Genomic DNA, 25,348 nt, shown 5'->3' on the forward strand with positions numbered 1-25,348 from the left:
CCCGCTCGTGCCTGAAATAATGCCCGGATGTCTTCCTCCACCATTAAAAGCTGGAGAAAAAAATTGACGAATAAATCTCGGCGGGACGCTCTAGGATGGCCCGACTTGAGTGTACGGTCACCCATATGGGCTTTCCGGCGGCGACCTTAAATAAACGATCACAATCAGCTGCAAACAGACCTTTCGTGTGCTTTCTGTTAAAGAAGCAAACTTAATATTTATTGCTCCACGCCTGTTGATCCTTAAAGTAAAAGTAAGCACCCTGTATTATATATATATTATATAGTTATGATATAGAAAATATTTATACGACAAATAATAACCAATTGCTGCAGGAATACCAATTAGAAAAGATATAGACTTAAAACAATTACAGATAGCCTAACAAGAAAGACAAATGATGTATTTCTTTTCCGAAATAATTTCCGCTACGATAAGACATTAATAGAATCTTATTTATCTTTTTTATGCGATTTCAAAATAGTCATCATAACGTTAGGAAAAGGTATTGTTTGTATTCATGGTTGTTTCATTAAAATATGTGCATGAGTTGTACCTATGTCCTTGTAGTAAATGGAAAACGTGTCATCACTTATTATATGATTATGTATTTCTGTGGAAAAAAATAGTTTCGTCAAACTGAAACCACCACCATTGCTTTTTTGTTGTGAGTGATGTCAAATTTTGATTAAAATGTGAAATAATTATGTCCGAAGAATTTAACACTTTCATTGCCATATCGAAGAAACTTTTTCATGGAAAATAATTACTTTTATTCAATTACAAAAAGTATGGTTAAAACAATATCAATAAATTGCAAAAAAATATATATCTCCTACATGTTTATGAAAATAACGTATATGTAAGGTATAAATTTAGGTTTATATATTCTTAACTGACCCATTTCAAGTAAGCAGAATTGTAACTGCATCGAAGAACTGTCACTCGAAATAGTATAAATAAATAAATAAATAAATAAATAAATAAATACATAAAAAAAGAAAGAAAAAAAGATAGAAAGAAAGAAAGAAAAGAAAGAAAGAAAGGAATAAATAAATAAATAAATAAATAAATAAATATAAATAAATAAATAAATAAAAAAAAATATAAATGAATAAATAAATAAATAAAGAAAGAAAGAAAGAAAGAAAGAAAGAAAGAAAGAAAGAAAGAAAGAAAGAAAGAAAGAAAGAAAGAAAGAAATAAATGGTGTGTGTGTGTATTCACTATAAGACGTTAATATCATCACAGACTTAAATAAGATAAGATAGATAGATAAAATAATCTTTATTTATCGGCGGTTACAATAAACATAATAACACTAGCCATAAAAGCTATTTTCCGATGTTACAGAGTATCCTTTAACATGCAAACAAATAACCTGTATAAAAAATAGATTAAGAGGCTCGAATTAAAGCTGTAAATAAATTAAGATAAATAAGCACATATGGTTAAAATAATTGACTACAAGCAATTATCACAATATGATTCAACAGACTAGAAAGCATTTTATGTACCTAAACATAATAAGCAAAAATAAAAAACAAAAAAGAGGTCAGTAATCTATTTTTAATAAAGACTGTCCAAAAGACCAACATACTATTTGAGCATATATACGGACTGCAATTAAAATCCGTGATATCATGCTCCTTAAGTTGAAGATTTAGATTGCATTTTAAAACTTTTTTCAAACAATTTCTGAGAAATAGTTAATATCCAGCTGCTATCAAATTATAAAGCTTGACAAAAAAATAAAATAAACTGCACCGCTTTAAGTTTCCGTTTTACTATTTAGTACGGCACTAAGCAATCTTTAGCCAAACCATGATCAATCGTTTGGTGCACTCAGATGTACACGTAGTCGTCACTTCCTGAAAAAGCGTTTGAAAAATTATCAACATGGCAAGTGCCGGTAATTGGTCAGTTGTTGGTAAAACAAAGAAAGCGAAAGGGCAGAATCAAAATCTGACGAAGTCTCAGCGAAAGCAATTCATTGATAATATGCCAAGGATCGCTCCTCTGGGTAAAATGATTTTTTTTATATTGCGCAACATGAAGAAAAAGTGGGTGGGGTACATCCACAGCTGATTTGGGCTATTTTGATAAAGCGTATTCCCAGTAAAAATGAAAGCAAATGTATATACCTGTCTTTCTTCAGGATATGCAATTTTAATAAGAGAAAGTTAAAGTCTCAGTTCGTTTAATTTTGAGAAACGCAATGTTTGCGAAATGTAGCCACACTTAGGGACAAAATTATAAACAGGTCTAGGATTCCATAATTTTACGGATTTTCTTATCTGTAAATTTACAGACATTAAGTAAGAAAATAGTAGAAGTATTCAAGTTGCATTAAAATTTTAAACCGCAGGTTAAAATGAATAAGGTTAGGTATTATATGATTAAATGTAAGTTGTAACAGTATGCTAAGATTCAGAACAGTTTGATGACTTTCAATTTTCACTTTTAACAAAAATTTCAAAATCATCATACAAAGATGAAACTCACCCCATTACCTTTGTAAATATAAACAATCAATAAAACAACTTGTCTTAAGCTGCGGATTTTATTGTAAAACTAAAAACAGCAAATTTCACATTGAATATCTGTAAATTTATGGATTGAAAAATCTTTAAATTTCTAGACTGTCTATAAATTTACGGACAGTCCATAAATATCATGAAATCCTAGACCTGATAAACATGCTGATGAAAGTGCCTGATCGGGCTTAGACATAAAATATCATATTTCTAGAATAGAAAAATTATTAATATGTTTCTTTCTCAATTGTTTTGTTTATTAAGCATTGATATATCATACAAATCAAAATCAAAATATTTTGGTTATCTTTTTTTTTCCTAGAATTTTTTTCCCTTTCCCAAAATTACAAATTGTATTCATGTGCCAGCTAGTATCGATAAGATCATCAAAATCACTTTTTTGTTTATTTCTCTTTGTTTGCATGTCAAATTGAATCTTCATTAATATTAAATATCAAAACAGGTATGACATAAATTATTCAAACTTGCTTTTATACATCGATTTCTGTAATTAGTGTTGATTTTGGTTTGCTTAGATAGGGGAAGAAATCATGAAAAATATATTTTTGTCTCTAACATCATCAATATCTATCATTTTTTAGTGATTTTTTGCATGTAAGTTCAATTCAACCCATATTTCTTAAAGCTACATTAAATAAATTTGATAAAAACAGAAATGGCGACATTTTATTAATAAATTGGGTTTCATATTGACTCCAGATTTTATTTTGGTGTCAAGACAACTAAAATAAGTTTTATAAGCATAAAAAATGGGCAACCTCATTGTGGCGAAATCGGAAGTACAATAATAATTATTTCTGTTTGCATGAGAAACTCCGCCCTCGGTTCATCCGTTCATCAATATGAAATCAACAAACATGACTATGTGCAGCAGTTCTAATCTAACGGTATATTTCCGCATTGTAACGGATGTTTTCATACAAATTTAATCCTTTTTATGAGATGATTACTTTGTTCTGAACCACGGGCCTAGTGCACCATGAAGCTAAAACGGTTAAAGTGTGTTTGCACAAGAAAATCTCATATTTGCTGTGTTCCGGATAGCAACTATAACAATGTGACGTAGCACATACACGAGCTGATTATTGTCTTCATTTGCATGTTAAATTTCGTATACGAACTTTAGTGTTACCCTGGGGTTTTCCGTTTAAAATCCTAATTTATGAACAATATTTGATGAGATTTACCACATAACTGTTAAAAAGGTTTATGAAACTGTATAATGCTTGTTTTTTAGACCGACTGCAAAATATTTTTACATATTTATTTAATGTAACTTTAATTTTTCAAAAATAATTCAAATAAATTGTTTAATTGTAATTTTATAAGTTGATTTCGGTAATGAAAAGTTGATTTCGGTAAAGTTACTGAAATCAAATTGATTTCCGTATCGTAACATACTGCCAGTACGCCTCTAGTTAGGAGGGAAACACTAAAAATCACTGCAAATAATCAAATATTTATTATAAATATAATAATGCTTATGTCCTCGCTTGAAAAAAGACTTCTAATCCTATCATATTAAAACTGTTTTTGTAAAAAAATAGCTTTTTAGTTACAAATGCTTAAATAAGACAAATTCTAACTTAAGAAAATTTAATATCTAGAAAGAAAAAAATTAAATACTTGTAAAATTGAGGGCACATCAGAGCATTCAGTCATACTTACATTCCATTTAGTAAACAATAATAATCTGACAAAAATATATAATATATTCTTTTACTTGTTAAATCCGTGAAGAATTATCAAATTCTTTAAAAAAGAGCGATGACAACTTCAGTCAAAAATGAGTGAATGTTGGTAGCATTTTGATGGTGTTTGAATAAATACAATTCTAACACTATCAGAGATTTCCCTTATTAAATATAAACAAAGAAGGCCAGAAGCGTGATATATTACACAGCAGATACACACTTGGCGGTGCCATCCTGTTTGAAAAATCTATTAAAAAATTTTTTTGTTGAACTTTGCCCTGAAAACTATCTAGAATGATAGAAAATGGTCTAAGAAAATAAATCAGAATACTATTCTACTAAGTTCAGTGATTAATGCTGTACAATACAGGGCCAAACAGCACTTATGCAAAAACGGTAAAAAAATAGTGCTATTTCAATGTTGAAAAACAAATATCACTTTTATTTCACTATAAAAAATAAATTTGTTATTCTCAAAATGTTTGTGTGAACGGTAGATTTAACAACAGTGTTTTCAACGGACTGGAACAGCCTTTAAAATAAAGAATGTTGCTATTAGAAACTCTGAGGCAAAAACAGATTTCAACAACAAAAAAGCAAGGAACCAAATAATGGCAAATTGACCATATTGTATTATATTTTCAGATCCTATGAAAGAAGATTCGACTATATATGATGCCTTTGTAATTCGTGAGCAGCAGCGATATGAAAGGAAACAGCAGGAAAAGTTTGCCGATAAAATTGAAGCTGGCAAAGAGTCTAATGGTAAAAGCTTATCAGATGGCGCAAATAAGAAAAAAAGTGTTCAGAAAAAGAAAGTAGACCAGTCACCCAAGAAAAGACCGTTTGAAGATGGAATTAAAGAGGTACGTGATTTTCTATCCATTTTGTATTGTAAGTTGAATTAATGAGACATGACTTGCTTCGATCAGGTTTCTTAATGGTTTTGTGCCGAAAAAATCTTTTTGCGCAGGGATTGTGCAACCATTTACTGTGTGATCCAGGTAAGAAAATAGGGCAAACATGTGCATGTGCTTACATGTTATAAAGCTTGGTTGTGTTCATTTATGTACTTCTTATCTCTTTTGTAATAATTTGTGGCTGAGCGTCACTGTAACATTTCTATTGCTTTAGCTCTTTTCTTTTTATGTGTCCTTGTATAGTGGTTTTTCACATCAAATGGAAGCCAAATATAGAATTCTATATTTAACTTTCAAGCTGACAAAATTGTTTGAAACTGACCAATCTTATCCCAGTACTTTATGTGAAGGTTTTTCCATCCGTGTTAATTTTAGGCATATACAGCAATCTATGAAAACACCATTTATAAATTTTGCATTATTTATCATATGAAGCTTATTATTTCACTGTTTTAATAGATTTAAATGTTAAATTTTCTCCTGGTTACTACACAAGAATGTCTTAATTAAAAAAGCAGTAGTTGTTGCAAAAAGGTAAAATATAAGTAGTGAACTTATGCAATAAATTAATTTCATTGTTTACTCCTAGTCTACTAAATAATCAGAAATATTTAATCTGCATTGTTCAAGAGACATTGAAAATATATTGATATAACATAAGTCTCGCTGTTTCCCACCATGACAAAGTTTTCCCTGACTAAGTTAATAAGCACCTGTGTCATATGAGACAGTCACCTAAATCACCCAGATGAACTTCATCTTTCATAGATCTTGTGATGATAAAAGGAGATTAAAATCATTATAGTCTTATAAAAGTAGTATACTAAGTGTGATTTCATATATAAATTTTGGAGGAAAAGAAGGTGTGTAGATGTTTACAATCTACATACTGATACACCCCTCCTATATCAACCTGTAAATAGAACAGTCTTCCTTCCTGTGAGAGTTACGAGGAAGTCTACTTATTTACATACATTTATCATGATTCATTTTATCACATACCCGTGCCGCTTTTGCGAATCTGTGATAATGGTATTGCATGGTCGTGCATATATTTTTACGTGGCGTCATTTGCGTTATACGAACATAGTGTTAAGATGCGCTAAATGTTAGCGTTGCACTGTAGGAGCGTCAATAAAAAATGACATTTTCACTTTAAATGGCTTTTGTTTTTGGTATGGTATAAATTATCCTGATGGTTAAACAAAATTATTTACATAGTAACTATTTCGTGAAAGCTTCTATAGGATTTTAAAAGCATCAAATTCAAGTATTGAAATATGGCAAATGGTTGTTAGGTTGGAGACAAAATTGAATATAAGTGTTTTCACAGTAAAAGTTATGTTTTTAACTCTTAGGGAACAAAAGATTATCATTGATTCATTTGGGGTGAGAAACCTGATAAGGGGTCTCAGATACTTTAGCATTGATACATTTTAGCAACAGTTACTGTAAAAAAATCAAACAGAATAACTAGATTTCAGTAGAGGAAAATGTTTTTTTGTGTGCAATAACCACATTTAAACAGATTAAGTCACTACTTGTCTTAACCATAATCCTGCTTGCAGTTACTGCTTCTACTCATTGTAATATTATGCAACCAGTGCACGTCCTAGCAATCTGATTATAGTCTACATTGCTTTTCTGTCAGTATATTATTTCCCCTACAAATGATAATAAGTTTTGTCCAAAATAAAAAATGGACAAGTCCATTTAAGATATTATGCATTATAAGGATTTAACTGTAGGAAGTATTTCAAATGTCGAATAATAAGTGTTATGATATCACAGATTTTTCAAATCTTTATCTTTTATGATATTGTACTCATATATTTGTGATATTGTGCTCATATAGTTGATATTGTATTACAGGTTGCTGAAGCTGACCTGAAATCTGTACTGCTACAATCTAAAGGTCACTTTCCTGACAAGCCTGAACTGTGGTTGAAGGATCTTGTTACCTTTCTCAACATGAAGTTAGAGCACTGTCCAGACAATGACAAATTCCTTAAGAAAGAAAATTTGGGTAATTATCAGCATAGTTGTAATTAATTTATAGCTGATTTGTTTATGAGAATAAGTATATTTCCTTAAATCTGAAATAGTTGCTTTGAGGTGAAATGAAAAGAAACAGTTTCATTTTGCCTTTTGTAAACCATTACATTATAATATTATATGTATTTTTTGTCTTACATATCATGAGGTAATTAGCCCTTAAGAGTGCATGCTTTGATTCTGTTAACTGAATGACATAAAAATATATTATTATTTATGATTTATGTTGAGATAATTTAATCCTAATTATTTATGTTTATAAATGCTCATCATACATGTACATTTAACTTTCTTGAATATTCATTTTAAAATGTTCTTGAGTAAAACATGTAAAAAACATATTAAATTCAAATGGATATTGTTAAAAGTCATTATTTGTTATATAAGATCTATGGCCATATGATGAAGGTTGATTACTTAGAACTACTCATCCTTAATAAGTTAATTGTTTTCAGTTTATGAACAAAGCTGCACATTCTATTAATCGAAAGTTGTTTAGCTTGTATGTAATTAAGTGTTTGTCATTATATCAAAATGCCAAACTTGTGACTTAAATAAAACTTAACTTGGGAGTCTACCACTTTTGATTGTTGTACTATTAGGAGATTAAATGTTAGCATATGACCTTTATAGTTCTATTGTCACTTTAAAGTTTAATTCCAAAAAAAAACCAAATCTTTCATTTTACGAAGGTTTTCAAGCTATTTAACTCTTCATCTTCTTAACATAAGGTTGATGCTTTAAAAAATACTTGTGACTTGAAAAATATATATACATGGTCACCTGAGGTCATTCTCCATGAGTAATGAACTTTACAATGCTTTTATGACTTAAAAATCAACCAAATAAATAAATTAAATTCAAACTGTAAGTAAAACATATGAAGAGATAATACATGATGCTTTATTTTCCTCCAGATTATCCGGCATCCTCCCTGAAGAAAGGTTGTACGAAAGTTTTGACCTCCGTACTCTCTGACTGTAATGCCGCAACTCTTGAACACGTACTGTATTTCTGTATCATGACGATGCTAGAGGAGTGTCAGAACGGAAACCCGACACACGGTTATAAGATCTTCCTTCAGTTGCTTGTCAGAGGAAGCCCTGATATTGTCTTGTCAAAACTTGACCAGGTAAGTGCTAGGATAATCAGTTAAATATATAGGATTGAATTGTACATGATAGAGATTCAAATGATATCAAAGTAAACTCCATGAGCTGCAAATAATTTTACCGTCTGATCATAGTCTGTACTGTTTGCTGTTTAATCTTTCACCATATATTAAAATTTTCCTTGAAAATGATGAATAATCTTATTTAAATTGAAAGATGGGCAATTTATCATGGGCAATGGTTGATTTTCCCCAAATAATGATGAATGGATTAGTCCATATTGGAAAAAAGACTAGCACACATTAAAAGATATTTACCATGAAAAGGGATATAGTTTATGTGCAGAGACTACTAAGTAGGTTAATCACTGAGTTGATGTTATAGAATTTTACACTGGTTACTGGCCGTAATGAGGCTGTGTCGACAGTTTTTTAGCTCGACTTTTTTTTTTTTTTGAAAAAAAAAGGAGAGGTATTGTTATAGTCAGGTCGGCGTTGCCGTCTCCGTTGCCGTCCGAAAACTTGTACCTGGATCATAACTTTTTTATTTCTTGCTGTATTGTCTTCATACTTGGCCACAACAACCCTTGGGACAAGACCTTTCAGTAGACCACACTAACCTTGACCTTCATCCATAAATGACCTTGACCTTCAAGGTTTAAAGTCCAATTTTTGCTTGTTCATGCTGTTATTGGCTGTTACTTTGTTATTTTTGAATGGATTGTCTTCAAACTTGAACATAATAATTCTCAAGGATATCCCTTAAAAATAACCAGTCAGACCTTGACATTCACTCATCAATGACCTTGACTTTGAAGGTCAAATTATTGAAATTTTCATTTTTTTGGCTATTATTGGCTGTAACTTTGTTATTTTTGAATGGATTGTCTTCAAACTTGAACAAAATAATCTTCAAAGATAACTGTTAAAAATATACCGAAAGACCTTGACCTTCACTCATTAATGACATTGCCTTTGAAGGTCAAATTATTGAAATTTTCATTGTTTTGGCAGTAACTGACTGTAACTTTGCTATTTTTGAAGGGATAAACTTCATATTATAACAGAACATTCTTAAGGACCAGACCTTGTTGTTTATCAAACCCAAATTTGCTTAGGCTCTTTAATGACCTTGACCTTGAAGGTTATATTACTGAATTTTCTCAGATTGTGCATTTATTGGTGTGTGTGTATGTATAGTATATGTATTATATATATATATAAATGTGTGTGTGTATATATATACATATATGCAGGTATATATATACATGTATGCATGTATATATATATATATATATATATATATACATATATAGATATATATATATATATCAAATATATATCAGATATATATATATATACATATATATACATGTATATAATTGCGTCATTTTTTTCTATTTTTAGAAATTGCGTCATTGTTGCTATTTTTAGAAATTGCGTCATTTTTTTCTATTTTTAGAAATTGCGTCATTTTTGTTCTATTTTTAGAAATTGCGTCATTTTTTTTCTATTTTTAGAAATTGCATCATGTTTTTCTATTTTTAGAAATTGCGTCATTTTTTCTATTTTTAGAAATTGCGTCATTTTTTTTCTATTTTTAGAAATTGCATCATGTTTTTCTATTTTTAGAAATAGCGTCATTTTTTCTATTTTTAGAAATTGCGTCATTGTTTCTATTTTTAGAAATTGCGTCATTTTTTCTATTTTTAGAAATTGCGTCATTTTTTCTATTTTTAGAAATTGCGTCATGTTTTTCTATTTTTAGAAATTGCGTCATTTTTTTTCTATTTTTAGAAGTTGCGTCATTTTTTTCTATTTTTAGAAATTGCGTCATTTTTTCTATTTTTAGAAATTGCGTCATTGTTGCTATTTTTAGAATTTGCGTCATTTTTTTCTATTTTTAGAAATTGCGTCATTTTTGTTCTATTTTTAGAAATTGCGTCATTGTTTCTATTTTTAGAAATTGCGTCATTTTTTCTATTTTTAGAAATTGCGTCATTTTTTCTATTTTTAGAAATTGTGTCATTGTTGCTATTTTTAAAAATTGCGTCATTTTTTTCTATTTTTAGAAATTGCGTCATTTTTTTCTATTTTTAGAAATTGCGTCATTGTTGCTATTTTTAGTAATTGCATCATTTTTTTCTATTTTTAGAAATTGTGTCATTGTTTCTATTTTTAGAAATTGCGTCATTTTTTTTTCTATTTTTAGAAATTGCGTCATTGTTTCTATTTTTAGAAATTGGTTTTTTTTATCTATTTTTAGAAATTGTGTCATTTTTTCTATTTTTAGAAATTGCGTCATTTTTTCTATTTTCAGAAATTGCGTCATTGTTGCTATTTTTAGAAATTGCGTCATTGTTGCTATTTTTAGACATTGCGTACTGTTGCTATTTTTAGAAATATGCTTAATGTTTCTATTCATATATATACAAAATATATAAACAAAACTAATGTGACAAGACAGTCCAACTAAATTTATAAAAAGGAAACATCAAACCTTTCTATGTTTGCGTTTAGAAAAAGTAAAAAGTCGAGCGTTGCCCCCGCCTGGCGGTGGCTCTTGTTTTGCTAGCACCAGTGTAAACTGTTGATTATCTTGTTTCTGGAGTGTTAAGAAAAAGACAGTTACTTGTATATATGGATTGTGATAATAGTTTAATGAACTTAACATCAAAAATATTATGTGTCTTAGCTGTCAGATATAACTCAGTGTCTATTCTAGGACGCGCGATTGCGCGATTCACTCTAGTATTTAACAGATTGCGCAAAATTCAAAATCATGTGCTTGAAAATCGCGCATCTATAAAAAAGTTAATAAAACCGTAAAACTTCCATCCCGCATTATATTTGGTTGTTTTGTTTACATTTACACCGAAAACCGAAGGGAGGTAACTGTAAGCTAATTATAATAATTTAGTACCGTATGGTACTGGTTACGTGGGTTGACGGAAATTAACGGAATGTTCTGTATCGACCGGAACTAGTGTGCTAGGTCTGACAGTTGGGCGCCATTTTAGTGTAGTAAATAATCAAGAAAAATGAGGCAATTCCTAGCTTGGCTACGATCTAGACGTGAAAGATAGTTCGATTATTTGTATTGCCAATCCCTTTATAATCAATCGCGGCAGTTCTGTAATAATTTGTTTTCGTTTAAAAATTAAGGGGGGACAACTTCTGCTGCCTTAAATAAATATTATCGTTTTAATTATTTCATCGGTTGAACGCCTCAGTGTAAACTTAATGCAGACGGTTTAACATTGGCAGTTTATATTGGCACCCTTTGATTTTGAAAATCGCCCCCTTTTTTGAAATAGAGGGGGGAAAATCACCCCTATTTTTCAATTCCTAGAATAGACACTGATAACTTTGATTTACTAAATGCTGTTAACTAGTCTATCTATATTGAAATGTTTTTCCAGTACAAAGAGATAGTTAAAAGTGTACAGAATCGACCTGAGAAATGTCTTGCGTTAATGTGGGCATTAGGCCAGGTGGGATATCCGAGTCTTAGAGCTGGCATTAGAGGTATATACAATCTTCATTGTCTGTTATATATTTATATTTCACAGACTTTGGTCACAGATTTGTTGATTTTTGTCAATATGCATGTAAATTATTAATGTCAATTAGGTTCATTTATGCAGTGGATTTTATCATTTGCAATTGTAAGATGACTTTTACTAAATTGACTGTAGTTAGGTTATGTGACCTTGACTTGTCACATTGCTTCAACAATTACATTATAGTCACTCATATAGATAGTGATTTCAACATTTAATTATATATTAATTCTATTTTTATTGTGTGTCAAATTTAAAGATTCCACTTTAGCTTTACATTTGAGAAATCAGCTTTTTTATCTTCAACCTCCAGATTTTGAGGTCATAGGGTTCAGTCTCTTAAGAGTTTGACACAAGTTAGATGTTTATTTGCTGAAAAGAAATGTTTATAATAGTGTGTTCTGTTTATGTTAATCTGAAAATGCTATTTTAATTTACATAATATATATATATCCACACCAGTAAAATGTTGGAAATGATATTTCTTTTTTTGTGTGAGGTCTTGAAATGATGCTACTACGGCCTAAATTTAGCTGAAAATTTTTGTTGAATTGTGAAATAAATTGATTGTACTATAACCATTTTAAATCTCTATATTTTTACTATCAGTTTATATATTACATGCTATGATTTATGACAATATTTCAGTATGGTTAGAGATAATGCAGCCTTGTCTCAGTCCGAAAGCACTAGGAAGTTTTTGTATGCAGTATCTGGAGACAATTCTTGGGTATGTATACTACAAACATTAGTTTATTGAATCAATCCTACTATAAAAAAGTACTGTTTGTGCTTGAACAGTCTATACAGTCATTGTGCTAAAAATTGAATCTCCCTCCTCAAGGCCTTTGATGATTAATGATATGTGTCATATGTTACAGTTCACATCGAAATGTCTGTCTCAAGGGTACCTGCCCAATGGGCTGTAACGAGGCAGAGTTACCACCATTGGGCACATACCTGAGGGATGGATATTCTGATCTGAACTGCAAACACATGTCAAGTATTTTTTAATTTGCTTATTCTACCATGTTCTTTCATATTTAAAATAATTAACTCAATAAGATAACTTTTCATGGAAATTAATGTCATTTTATTTTTAGCTCACCTGTCACAAAGTGACAGGGTGAGCTTTTGTGATCGCTTTTCGTACAGCGTCCGTCCGTCCGTCGGTCGTCCGTCCGTAAACTTTTGCTTTAAATGACATCTCCTCATAAACCACTGAGCCAATTTCATCCAAACTTCACAGGAATGTTCCTTTGGTGGTCACCTTTAAAAGTTGTTCAAAGAATTTAATTCCATGCAGAACTCTGGTTGCCATGGCAACCGAAAGAAAAATCTTTAAATATCTTCTTTTAAACAACCCTAAGAGCTAGAGCTTAGATATTTGGCATGAAACATCTTCTAGTGAGTGTCTACCAAGTTTTTTCAAATAAAAGCCCTGGGGTCAAAATTGGCCCCGCCCCAGGGGGTCATTGATTTTCCATATATGCATATAGTAAAAACTTAAAAAATCTTCTTTTAAAGAACCCATAGAGCTAGAGCTAAGATATTTGGCATGAAACATCTTCTAGTGAGTGTCTACCAAGTTTGTTCAAATAAAAGCCCTGGGGTCTAAATTGGCCCCGCCCCGGGGGGTCATTGATTTTCCCTATATGCATATAATAAAAACTTAAAAAATTTCTTTTAAAGAACCGTAAGAGCTAGAGCTTAGATATTAAGCATGAAACATCTTCTAGTGAATGTCTACCAAGTTTGTTCAAATAAAAGCCCTGGGGTCAAAATTGGCCCCGCCCCAGGGGGTTATTGATTTTCCCTATATGCATATAGTAAAAACTTAAAAAATCTTCTTTTAAAGAACCCAAAGAGCTAGAGCTAAGATATTAAGCATGAAACATCTTCTAGTGAGTGTCTACCAAGTTTGTTCAAATTAAAGCCCTGGGGTCAAAATTGGCCCCCCCGGGGGGTCATTGATTTTCCCTATATGCATATAGTAAAAACTTAAAAAATCTTCTTTTAAAGAACCCAAAGAGCTAGAGCTTAGATATTTGGCATGAAACATCTTCTAGTGAATGTCTACCAAGTTTGTTCAAATAAAAGCCCTGGGGTCAAAATTGACCCCGCCCCAGGGGGTCATAGATTTTCTCTATATGCATATAGTAAAAACTTAAAAAATCTTCTTTTAAAGAACCCAAAGAGCTAGAGCTTAGATATTTAGCATGAAACATCTTCTAATGAGTGTCTACCAAGTTTGTTTAAATAAAAGCCCTTGGGTCAAAATTGGCCCCGCCCCAGGGGGTCATTGATTTTCCCTATATGCATATAGTAAAAACTTAAAAAATCTTCTTTTAAAGAACTCAATAAGCTAGAGCTAAGATATTTAGCATGAAACATGTTCTAATGGGTGTCTTCCAAGTATGTTCAAATAAAAGCCCTGGGGTCAAAACTGGCCCCGCCCGGGGGGTCATTGATTTTCCTTATATGTGTATAGCAAAAACTTAAAAATCTTCTTTGAAAAAACCCAAATAGCTAGAGTTTAGATATTAAGCATGAAACATCTTTAAGTAAATATCTACAAAGTTTCTTCAAATAAAAGCCTGGGGGTCAAAACTGGCCCTGGGGTGTCATTGTTTTTAACTATATGTGTATAGTAAAAACTTTAAAAATCTTCTTTTAAAAAACCCAATGAGCTAGAACTTAGATGTTTAGCATGAAACATCTTCTTATGGGTGTCTACCAAGTCTGTTCAAATAAACAAATAAAAGCCCTTGGGTAAAAATTGGCCCGGGGGTGGGGGGGCCTGTATACAGGTGAGCGACCTCAGGGCCATCATGGCCCTCTTGTTTAACTATTTTCTTACCAAAGCTTATGAATTTACAACTTTATTCAAAATGCCGAAATGACATCGTCCTAGGCAGGCAGTTTTATTCTCTAAGCCCCAAAATGACATCATTTTAATGCAGTTCATTCATAAAATGTGCTAAAATAACATCATTTTAAAGCATGCAACTTATCTGGCACCCAATTTTAGTTTGTGTTGGAAGCTATAAGCTTATTGAAACACTCTGGAATCTGTTCAGGAAACCAACCAGTACTAAGCAATGAGTGTAAGGTTTCTTGATCACATAAACAACACCTTGCCCCTGACAGGATTTCAGCCCATACGGCCAGCAATCCTTAGATTACTAGGCTGACCAGTTAACCATTCATCCATGCGGCCACTATCATGCTGATATCTGGATAATTGTTGTTATCATTAAGCCTATATATATATGACAGGTTACATGGTAAACAATTGGAACAGGCAGGTGGGGAGATCAAGCTACAGGAGTTTTTTAGGTTGTTTGATTCACTGTATATACAAGGCTTACCTAGTGACATACGCAAAAGATTGATTGCTCTCTACCCACAACTGAAGGTAAATATTACTAATTATAGTAATAAAACATATTCTTAAAGTGAATTATGCTCATCTTTCCATTCTCAAGTTGAGCTGAATTAACTATATATTGTAAAAGTGATGATTGACAAATAATTGGTAATAAAAAATGTCGAAACTGCGAAATATATAAAGGACTGCCCCACTCTTTTTATAAATTGAACATTTTCGATACATTCTGAAGATAATAGAATTTTTTGTCAGCGACATGGGTTATTGCTATTCATGTGAAGTAAGATACAAAATTTAAAACAACTATTGCCAAATATAAAGTTTTTTTTTTTACTTTTCCCTTTAACTTTAAACTTTGTTGAGTATTTCAAGCTTTATATATAAATTTTATATTTTTGATATTTCTTATAGGTAGTGACATAATTATCATACTTGTTGTTTAAACATTTATAATCCAGTAAATAAAGTGTTAAACTGTGCTCATAAATTGTTTATCACTCTCCTGAATATGAAAACTTATTATATTGTTTTGTTAATTTTAGAGTGTAGCCCATGGCAAAAACTTGGAGTCATCACTGAGAAACTTCTTCCCATCATACTTGACAAGAGCTAACCCTGATGCCAGTAAAGAACTCAAATCAGAGGTAGATAACTTACTAATTTTTATTCTGATATTTTGTAATGTTAGCAGATTGTCTTTGGATTTTTTTCTGCCCAGCTTTTTTTCTAAAACAGTCAAAGATATTCCTGACTAGCTGAAAGAATATATGAGCCGCGTCACGACAAAACTAATGTAATGCCTTTGCGGCCAGCATGGATTCAGACCAGCCTGCGCATCCACGCAGTCTGATGAGATCCATGCTGTTCGCTTACCAACCCTATTTCAAGTAGAGAAACTGATAGCGAACAGCATGGATCCTGATCAGACTGCGCAGGCTGGTCTGGATCCATGCTGGTCGCAAACGCATTTCGTTGGTTTTGTCGTGATGCGGCTCATATGTATTCCCTTCCTGATCAAAACATTAAGTATGTTGTTTATATTTCAGTTGATATCGTGTCTCGTGGATTGTCTCAGTAAGGATAAACACACATTTGCTCTATGGTGTCAGCTATACACTAAACATCTCAGACAGTCAAGGTCAGTTAACATTTACTCTATGTATTGTCATATATTCAAGAATTATAATATTTATAGGCAGCAGGCTACTTATCAAATATCAGCGTTGGTGAATAAAACTTGTTTTGTAACTTAAAAGAACTTTGTTCTATCAATTAACTTTCAGGTTTGATTTATTTCTTGAAAACTGAAGAGTTACGTGGTTTTTGTACGGTTGATTTTATCTTTATTTTAATTTCATTCAGATTGCATAGCAGGGATCATTCTGGTCAGGATTTTTAGTGAGAGATTTTCTCTCATTTGAGAAATTTTAATGAGAGAAATTAGATTTTCTTGAGAGATTTAATTTTCACGATGGGCGAGGTTAAAAATATGGAAATTTCAAACTTTTTAAAATCACTGTACATATAAACATTGTTTACCTAATGAGGATAGAAGAAGATGAAGCTCTGTTTATTACAGTGATTTTTGTTTTCACTTTTTTAACACATCCTATGCCTTTTCTTTTGTGAATTTTTAAACATAATAACATTCTAATTGTGAAAAATAAATATAACACGTACCTTTATTCTGAAATATAAAATAATTATACATGGATATCATATCTACTGCAACTATTATTTGCAGCCAATGTTCCTAATGGACAACACTATACTGTACAGAAATGATTGTTGAGATTTGAAGAATATTTCTTATAACCTTACATTTTGTTTTCTTCACACACCTCCCTCCATTAAAAAATATTCATTGAATATGTGACCTGAACACATAATGACAAATATCTCCATATCCACAAATATAAACAATACCTAAAGTAATTTTTATTAATAAAAATCATTTTAAGTGTACCTTTAAATAACACTCAGCTTCCTTTTAGTATTTTTTTATATCACAACATCGCGAAAATATGTGACAAATGAATATTTGTCTGTTTTCCGCTGTAACATTCACAATTCTAGCTGTTGCTGATTGCAATTGTATAAAATTAAATATTTTTGTTCAATAAAAGAATATTTATTATCGGCTATTTCATCAGAAATCCTAACACAAATTTTTTTAATTTGTTCTTTATGGCAAAATTTACCGTGGTTGATATGACATTTAGAAGACAAATTTTACCGGTATTTGTTCTTGACATGTCCATTTTTATGTTAGTCTGTGTCTAACAATTTTTATTGAAATCAATTAAAAATGTTTTGTGTAAATTCTCGACTTACAGATAGATAAAGGTTAGCCATCATACGGTATTTCTGTACGGTGAATTTGCGGTCTCCGATCGGCAATTATTTTAGCCTAAATAATTGGAAGTGTTGGACTACTTTTTGGAGTTTTTTTTACACCGATTTCATTAATAAACAATTTAAAATTAAATTCTTGATGGGAATCGTGAATTTTTCATCATATTTTTGTGTAATTATAGCATTCTTTAAATGGTGATTAGACATTTTCCGGCTCAAATTGCCGTGCGAGATTTTCTCTCATTTCACAAATTTCTCTGAGATTTTGGTGATTTTTTTGCGAGAAATCGCCCCCTAGAATGATCCCTGCATAGAAATATTCATAGTTAGTTTTTGAATCATCTTAATGTGTATGTTTTCTACTTGTGCTTGAATTAATTTAAATCTTCATGTAAAGGTAATGTCAAAATATTTATTCTTTGTGTGTTTTGGTAAAGTTTAAGTTTATTTCTATACAAAGTTTGGCTTAGTTCAAAGTTTGTTGAGGTGTTAATGAGCGTTTGGCAACTGTTCATGTGTTAAGTTTTTAGGGGTGTCTGTGGCGGAATGCTTAAGGTTGATGACTTCAAATTACTTGCCCCTCAATACTGTAGGTAAAAATCCCACCAAGAACTTTGGATTTAATGTGAGGAACCTACCCAGCTAGCTTATGGAAGGTAGGTGGTTCTATTTAGGTTCCCACTCATGCCTGAAATACTGCACGGAGGGTCAACTGAGGCCTTTCTCCTCCAGTTAAGCTGGAAAGTCGCCATATGACCTTTACAGAGTTGCTGCTATGTAAAACCTAACAGCAAAAGAAAGTAGCATTTTGTGAAAAACTTTGTCTGAATTTTCAAGTATGATATGCTTCATGTTTTTAGATTGTTGCTTGTTCACCTGAATGATAACTGGGAGAAAGTCAGGGGATGTATGGATCAGAAATTGTTACAACAAACCTTGATGACTTTTATGAGAACAAATGAAGAAAGTTCCCAGGGGAAGAACTCTGGCGAATGGGACAGCATGACTGCTATATGCGAGGTAAATTAAAAATACTTTATAATATGCATTTAATAATAATATTCCATTTATCTGAAAGGATGTATGTATAATGTTAACAATATATTTCCACAGTTTGTAGTCCTCATTGATTACATCTGTACAATCCCTGTACTGGTTTAATTAAAATATTGTTTTAAGAACTTAAGTATTGTAATTAATTTATTAAGACAAAACCCTTCCCATGCTAATTATCTTAAATGGACTGGTCCATCATTCAATTTTGAAAAGATCATTCATCATTTTTGGGGAAATAGTCAATATATGTACTGGTACTGACTGAATTGAAAACAAAACAGACCCTGATTAAATGGCACATAACTTAGCACTGATCTTTGTCTGAATTGGTAGCATGGGTAGAATCTGTTACCAACCAGCAGACTAAGTGATAAATTACAAAGGCCTTTTAGTATATAACATTCTATATCATTTGTGAGATATACTTCAAATTTATGTGACAAAAAAGAAACACCTCCAGTAAGGTTTTGATAAGTTATTAGATTTATATATGTTTCTTAAAGAAAAGCCTATATTGTATTTCAGGAATTGTTGAAGAAAATGAGCAAGCCAAGGTTTCCATGGAGATGGTTGATGTTTTTCTTGGTTTCTACGGTGATAGCAATAGTTGCATATGATGTGTACACCAGTAAAACTCTAAAAGGTACGAAAAAATGATTGTTAAGAATATCCATCACTCACTTTAACCCTTAAAATTCTCTATTTCTTAAATGGACTTGTTGATCATTCAGTCGGGATAAAACCATCCACCATTTTTAGGGATAAATTTTAAAGTTTAAAATAAGTACAGACTGAGTAGCGAACAGGACAGACCTTGATTGATCATAAAGGCATCTGTGTGCCAGTTTATCTTGGTCTGCACTGGTCACATGGGTAGAATCTTTGCTAACAACAGGCTAAGAGTTAACTAACATTGAGCTCTTCGGCCCAAAATAGTTATGACTGTTGTAAAATATAGCGCTTTATATTACCGAACATTCATGTAAAACAAGAAAAAATGTCTCCCAATTGAAATACTAGTGTATTTAAGAAAAATTTCCCATTGAGTTTACATGATATTACCAATAATGTGTTGAAGTTTGTTAAATCCAAACATTGAGCTTGTCCAATTGGCCAGCTTATGTATCTGGTTCCAGCCGATGATTTTCTGTGTCATTTGTTGGAGTGAGTCGAAGGAAATTGTTCTGAATGCCCTTCATTCCAAAATGGTTTGATAAATACATGTAAAAAGTTGCCAGTTTAAAAAATCTGTTAACTGCAGTTACATTATCAAATTAAAGTTGTTGCTGATACTTTGTTGTATATTGATATCAATTGCAAGGAAATATATGTAATCTAATGAGACATTGAAAACTTGTATTTTATTTTACAGATTCTAAAACAGTGAGGTTTCTGGAAGCATATGGGGTTCTAGGAGTGCTACAGAAAATATGGACAACTGTTGTATATTACACGGATATCATATTTGGGTATGGTCACCTAAAAATTTAACATTTTCAAAGTCAAAATCTTAAAGAAGAAAAACAATTCCTCCCCACGGCCAGTTTTGTTTATGGAAATTAGTTTTATACTGTTTCCTCTTTTGTTTCTGTTCTTTTCTGAATCTTTGTAAAAAAAAATACATTTTTCAGAAATTTTGATATTTATGAATACTGTATAGTTGAAATTTATTAAACTAAGTATTTAGCTAGAAACAATTACATCATTTGTTGTCAGTATATCTTGTGGTAAGAGAAAGAAGATTGTTAGTGGCCATGCCTTTGTCTAAATGTATTAGGACGACTTATTTTGGGGTTTGAGGTATGTACCCTAAAGAATTTGTTGGCATTGTATTGAGATGGGTTTAACTTCAGGGGATTATTAGAAATTGAAGGGAGACAAATATTTTTTTTTTCACTTTCTTGGAAAAAAGGTATAGGCCACAGCCTACACAACTTATGGGTAGCTATGTCTCTGATCATAAAAACAATTGTAGATAAAAAATTATTGATTTGAAGGACATCTTTAGTTGTACATGATGTATTCATTTAGTTCAGTTTTTGCCAGTATATATAGGGAGTATTTATAATAATGTATGTTGGAAATAATTCTTTTCATTGGATAATCATAATTTTAATATAGTTTCATATATCCTGTTACTGTCATTTTATGAAAAAATATCATTTAACCCTCTAAAATGGAACTTTGCTGTTTTATAAATTTGTTATAAATCTTCGTTACAGGTTGTATGACCTTATATAAATGATTGTTTGCTATATAACCCAAGTCTGGCTGCTCTGATTTCCAAACAACCATTTATATAGGACCATATAACATGTAAAAAATCTTTATAACTAGTAATATAACCTGTCAAATATCTTTATAACTTATAAAGTATCTTGTTTGAGACCAGTCATTAAAAAAAGTTATCCTTATTTTAAAATTTTATATATGAATTGCTTTTCATTTCAGCTGGTTACAGGTGAATGTTCCAGTATACTATGAGAAAGTATATACAACTGTTGCCCCAGTAGTTGCTAAGATTGTAGAGACAGTCATTCATTTCTGGAACAACACTAGACAACATAGAACAGCTGTTGCTGATAAGGTATTTGACATTTAAAATATGTTTCTCCATGTTAGGGCAGAATATTCATTATTGTCCCCCGCCTTTTCGAAGAAAAAAGGGGGATATAGAAATAGGCTCCGTCCGTCTGTCCGTCCGTCTGTCCGTCCGTCCGTCCGTCACACTTTCGTGTCCGGTCCATAACTTTGTCATAAATGAAAGGAATTTGAAATAACTTGGCACAAATGTTTATTATAATAAGACGATGTGTCATGCGCAACAACCAGACCCCTACCTCCAGGGTCAAGGTCACACTTGCTCATTCAAGGTCAACATTGCCTATTTGAGGGTATATGTCGTGTCCGGTCCATAACTTTCTTATCTATGAAGGGATTTTGTAAATACTTGCCATAATTGTTCACAATAATCAGATGATGTGTCATGCGCAAAAACCAGTCACCTACCTTCAAGGTCAAGGTCACACTTGGAGGTCAAATATTAACATAGTCTGTTACAGGGTATATTTCGTGTCCGGTCCATAACTTTGTCATTTATCAAAGGAATTTAAAATTACTTGGCACAAATGTTTGTTATAATAAGACGATGTGTCATGCGCAACAACCAGACCCGTACCTTCAGGGTCAAGGTCGTACTTGCTCATTCAAGGTCAACATTGTCTATTTGAGGGTATATGTCGTGTCCAGTCCATAACTTTCTTATCTATGAAGGACTTTTGTAAATACTTGCCATAATTGTTCACAATAATCAGATGATGTGTCATGCGCAAAAACCGGTCACCTACCTCCAAGGTCAAGGTCACACTTGGAGGTCAAATACTTACATAGTCTGTTACAGGGTATATTTTGTGTCAGGTCTATAACTTTTTCATAGATCAAAGGATTTTGAAAATACTTCGCACAAATAGTCACTATAATAAGAGGATGTGTCATGCGCAACACCTGCATCCCTACCTTCAAGGTCAAGGTCACACTTAGAGGTCAAAAATTAACATAGTCTGTATGATATATTTTGTGTCGAATCTAGAACTTCTTCATAGTTCAAGGGATTTTGGAATAACTTGGCACAAATAGTCACAATAATAAGCCGATATGTCAGGTACAACACCTGCACCCCTACCTCTTAAGGTCAAGGTCACACTTAGAGGTCAAAGGTAAACAGTGTCTGTTATTTGGTATATTTTTTGTCCCGTCCATATAATTACTTCTTCATAGATTAAGGGATTTTGAAAATACTTTGCACAAATAGTCACAATGATTAGATGATATGTCATGCGTAACATCTGTGTCCCTACCTCCAAGGTCAAGGTCACACTTAGAGGTCAAAGATTTACATAGTCTGTTATATGGTATATTTTGTGTCCAATCTATAACTTCTTCATAGTTCAAGGGATTTTGAAAATACTTGGCACAAATAGTCTCAATAATAAGACATTATGTCATGCACAACACCTGCTCTCCTACCTCCAAGGTCAAGGTCACACTTAGAGGTCAAAGCTTAACATGATAAATTTTTAAATTCCATGTTTCATTTTATTTCTTTAACAAATTTATTGTTACATTTGCAGATCTAGCATTGATCATAATTTTTGACTGAATGTCCTGAGATCCATACCTCAATCTTTTGAAATAGCACAATTTTATGCTTCATAGAAAACTCCCGAGGCGGGGGACGTTGGTAACTCTGTTACAAATTCTTGTATTTAAGCTAAAAAAAGATTGAAAAAGGAGCTAATTTGATTTGTTCAGGTACATTTGTTATTAGTTACACATCACAAGTTCATAAGGAATGTTGAATGTTGTTCACTTATCTATGTAACGTTGGTGATTGCTCATTGGTTTAAACATATTTTTTTAAGCTCGATTGCGAAACAAGTTCTTGCAACTTATATTAATCACTTCTGAGTCTGCTTCTTGGAATCAACCAGTACTGGTGTCATATGAAGAAACATGGTTGAGTGGCAGACACCTTAACCACCAGGCCATCACTTCCCATTGAACTGTTTAGTGTTAATCCCATTGATCTGTTAATGATAGGACACTGGTTCTTCTGTAACCAGTAAAGCTGAAAAGTCACCATACAAGTAATGCTGTCAACTTGACATAAAAAAACACAGCAAAAATATAAATTCAGTAAAAAAAATATAAATAGTTGTGACAGTGCAAAAAGGCTTTAAGTTATGCACAGTAAAGATCATACATACTTTATTATAACAATATACCAATATTACAACTGCTCACTTGATTAATATGACATTTGTATTTATTCAATGAAGTGGCTTAGTGCCAAACATGATAAAATCAGATAAAAGTTATAATCTTTGATTAGATATGATATATACCAATCATTGGTTATAATGTATAGTTGATATGTTTGCAACAAAATATAATGACATAGGCACATATTAAATTGGTGGTGGTTTATTAATAGACACGAAACGTAAGAACTGACAACTTGAAAATGGCATAAAAATTTATATTAAAAATGGTATAAAAATTTATATTTATTATCCTTTATACATTTACAGGTGTATTCTATGGCCCCAGAAATTTGGGACGAAGTGGGGAAGTATTTAGCCCTTTGCTGGGATTTCATACTTGAATACACATACTGGATTCAGGGACACATAGCAGTTTGTTATAAATACGTCTACCATTGGGTAGAAAAAAATATTATTCAGTAAGTATGCTTTATCAAGTTTTAAGTTTAACTTTTTCAACACTGGAAATGTGAGAATGACAGGTTTATGTCACCATTTAAGAGCAGTGATGTCTCGACTACATGGTAGCAAGCTTATAGGACTAGATTCTTGTTCTCTTACCTGTTTTATTTTAGTGTTTTCACTTTGCTGTACTTAACATTTACACTTTAAAGTTTAAAGCAGAACTATTCGTTTAATAGGGATAGGGTATATAGCGATTGGGCATATCAGAGTGATTTTGTACTGGATATGAAATATTGGAATTTATCAGGGATGCTCAGTCAATATACTAGGAAAGATGAAATGAAGAAAATTTTAAATATTTTTATTAACAAGGGCAGGAGTTAAGAAACAATCCTAATTTTGAAAGAAAAATGTTGAGTAGATTTACCAGTATTTGCAATGGGTTGGGAAAGTAACATCTTACATTTCATGTGTAAAATGTGCCACATGTCTCAATATGACATCATTTCAACACCTTTATGAATGCATTATGGTTATACACAGGCCTGTAATACATAAATTCAGATCCAGTTATAATCAGAAACGTTCGTCAGAATATTAGCATTTGAAGTTATTTATTCTTTAGAAATACACATGTCTGCAATTTAAACGTAAGTGAATAATTGTCATATTTGAACATCAATATTGTTTATCAGATACACAAGTTTTGTTATTGCCTTAAACAGTTGCCTATACCGAGGTATGAAATAAAGAAAATATTGTAATTTGTTTTGTTTTCTTTTTTTTTCAGGGGTGATTTTTCTGCTGCTAATATACAACATACATTATCCTGGTCAGCTAATAGATTTCAGAATTATACTTTATCAGCAATAGAATGGTGTCGTCAATTAATGACATAAAAAACTTTCTGTTCCCGCCTTTACCATACTGTGTATTTATTCAAAAGCTTTACCATACTGAAAATCAGTGTGACCATTTGCAAAAAATCATTGCCAGTTTTGTTTTCATATTTGAATGAACTTTTCTTGTTTGTTTCTTTTCTTAGATAATGTGTAAATATATTATAAACATTATAAAGGAATCATGTACTGGCATGCGAGCAGTTCCCGTACAGAAGCAGTACCCGTATTTTTAGCTCACCTGTCACAAAGTGACAGGGTGAGCTTTTGTGATCGCTTTTCGTCCGGCGTCCGTCCGTCCGTCGTCCGTCCGTCGTCCGTCCGTCCGTCCGTCCGTAAACTTTTACTTTAAATGACATCTCCTCATAAACCACTAAGCCAATTTCATCCAAACTTCACAGGAATGTTCCTTTGGTGGTCACCTTTAAAAATTGTTCAAAGAATTTAATTCCATGCAAAACTCTGGTTGCCATGGCAACCGAAAGAAAAAACTTTAAATATCTTCTTTTAAAAAACCA

The 25,348-nt window shown here is 31.8% G+C and overlaps 1 protein-coding gene across 1 annotated transcript; it reads left to right on the plus strand.

The window, feature by feature from the left end:
* The first annotated feature begins 1,830 nt into the window (after window positions 1–1,830).
* On the plus strand, window positions 1,831–25,014 carry LOC132735382 (transmembrane protein 214-A-like). Its single transcript, XM_060722321.1, has 15 exons — window positions 1,831–2,023; window positions 4,898–5,118; window positions 7,045–7,198; window positions 8,145–8,359; window positions 11,761–11,866; window positions 12,550–12,631; window positions 15,181–15,319; window positions 15,835–15,936; window positions 16,339–16,430; window positions 18,508–18,667; window positions 19,229–19,346; window positions 20,076–20,172; window positions 21,155–21,290; window positions 23,794–23,945; window positions 24,722–25,014. The coding sequence occupies exons 1-15, from the start codon at window positions 1,900–1,902 to the stop codon at window positions 24,828–24,830; spliced, it is 2,007 nt and encodes a 668-aa protein (XP_060578304.1). The 5' UTR covers window positions 1,831–1,899; the 3' UTR covers window positions 24,831–25,014.
* The last annotated feature ends 334 nt before the right edge of the window (window positions 25,015–25,348 follow it).

This window comes from Ruditapes philippinarum, unplaced genomic scaffold (assembly GCF_026571515.1).
Source record: "Ruditapes philippinarum isolate M1 unplaced genomic scaffold, ASM2657151v2 ctg559_1_1_1_1, whole genome shotgun sequence".
NCBI lineage: Eukaryota > Metazoa > Mollusca > Bivalvia > Venerida > Veneridae > Ruditapes > Ruditapes philippinarum.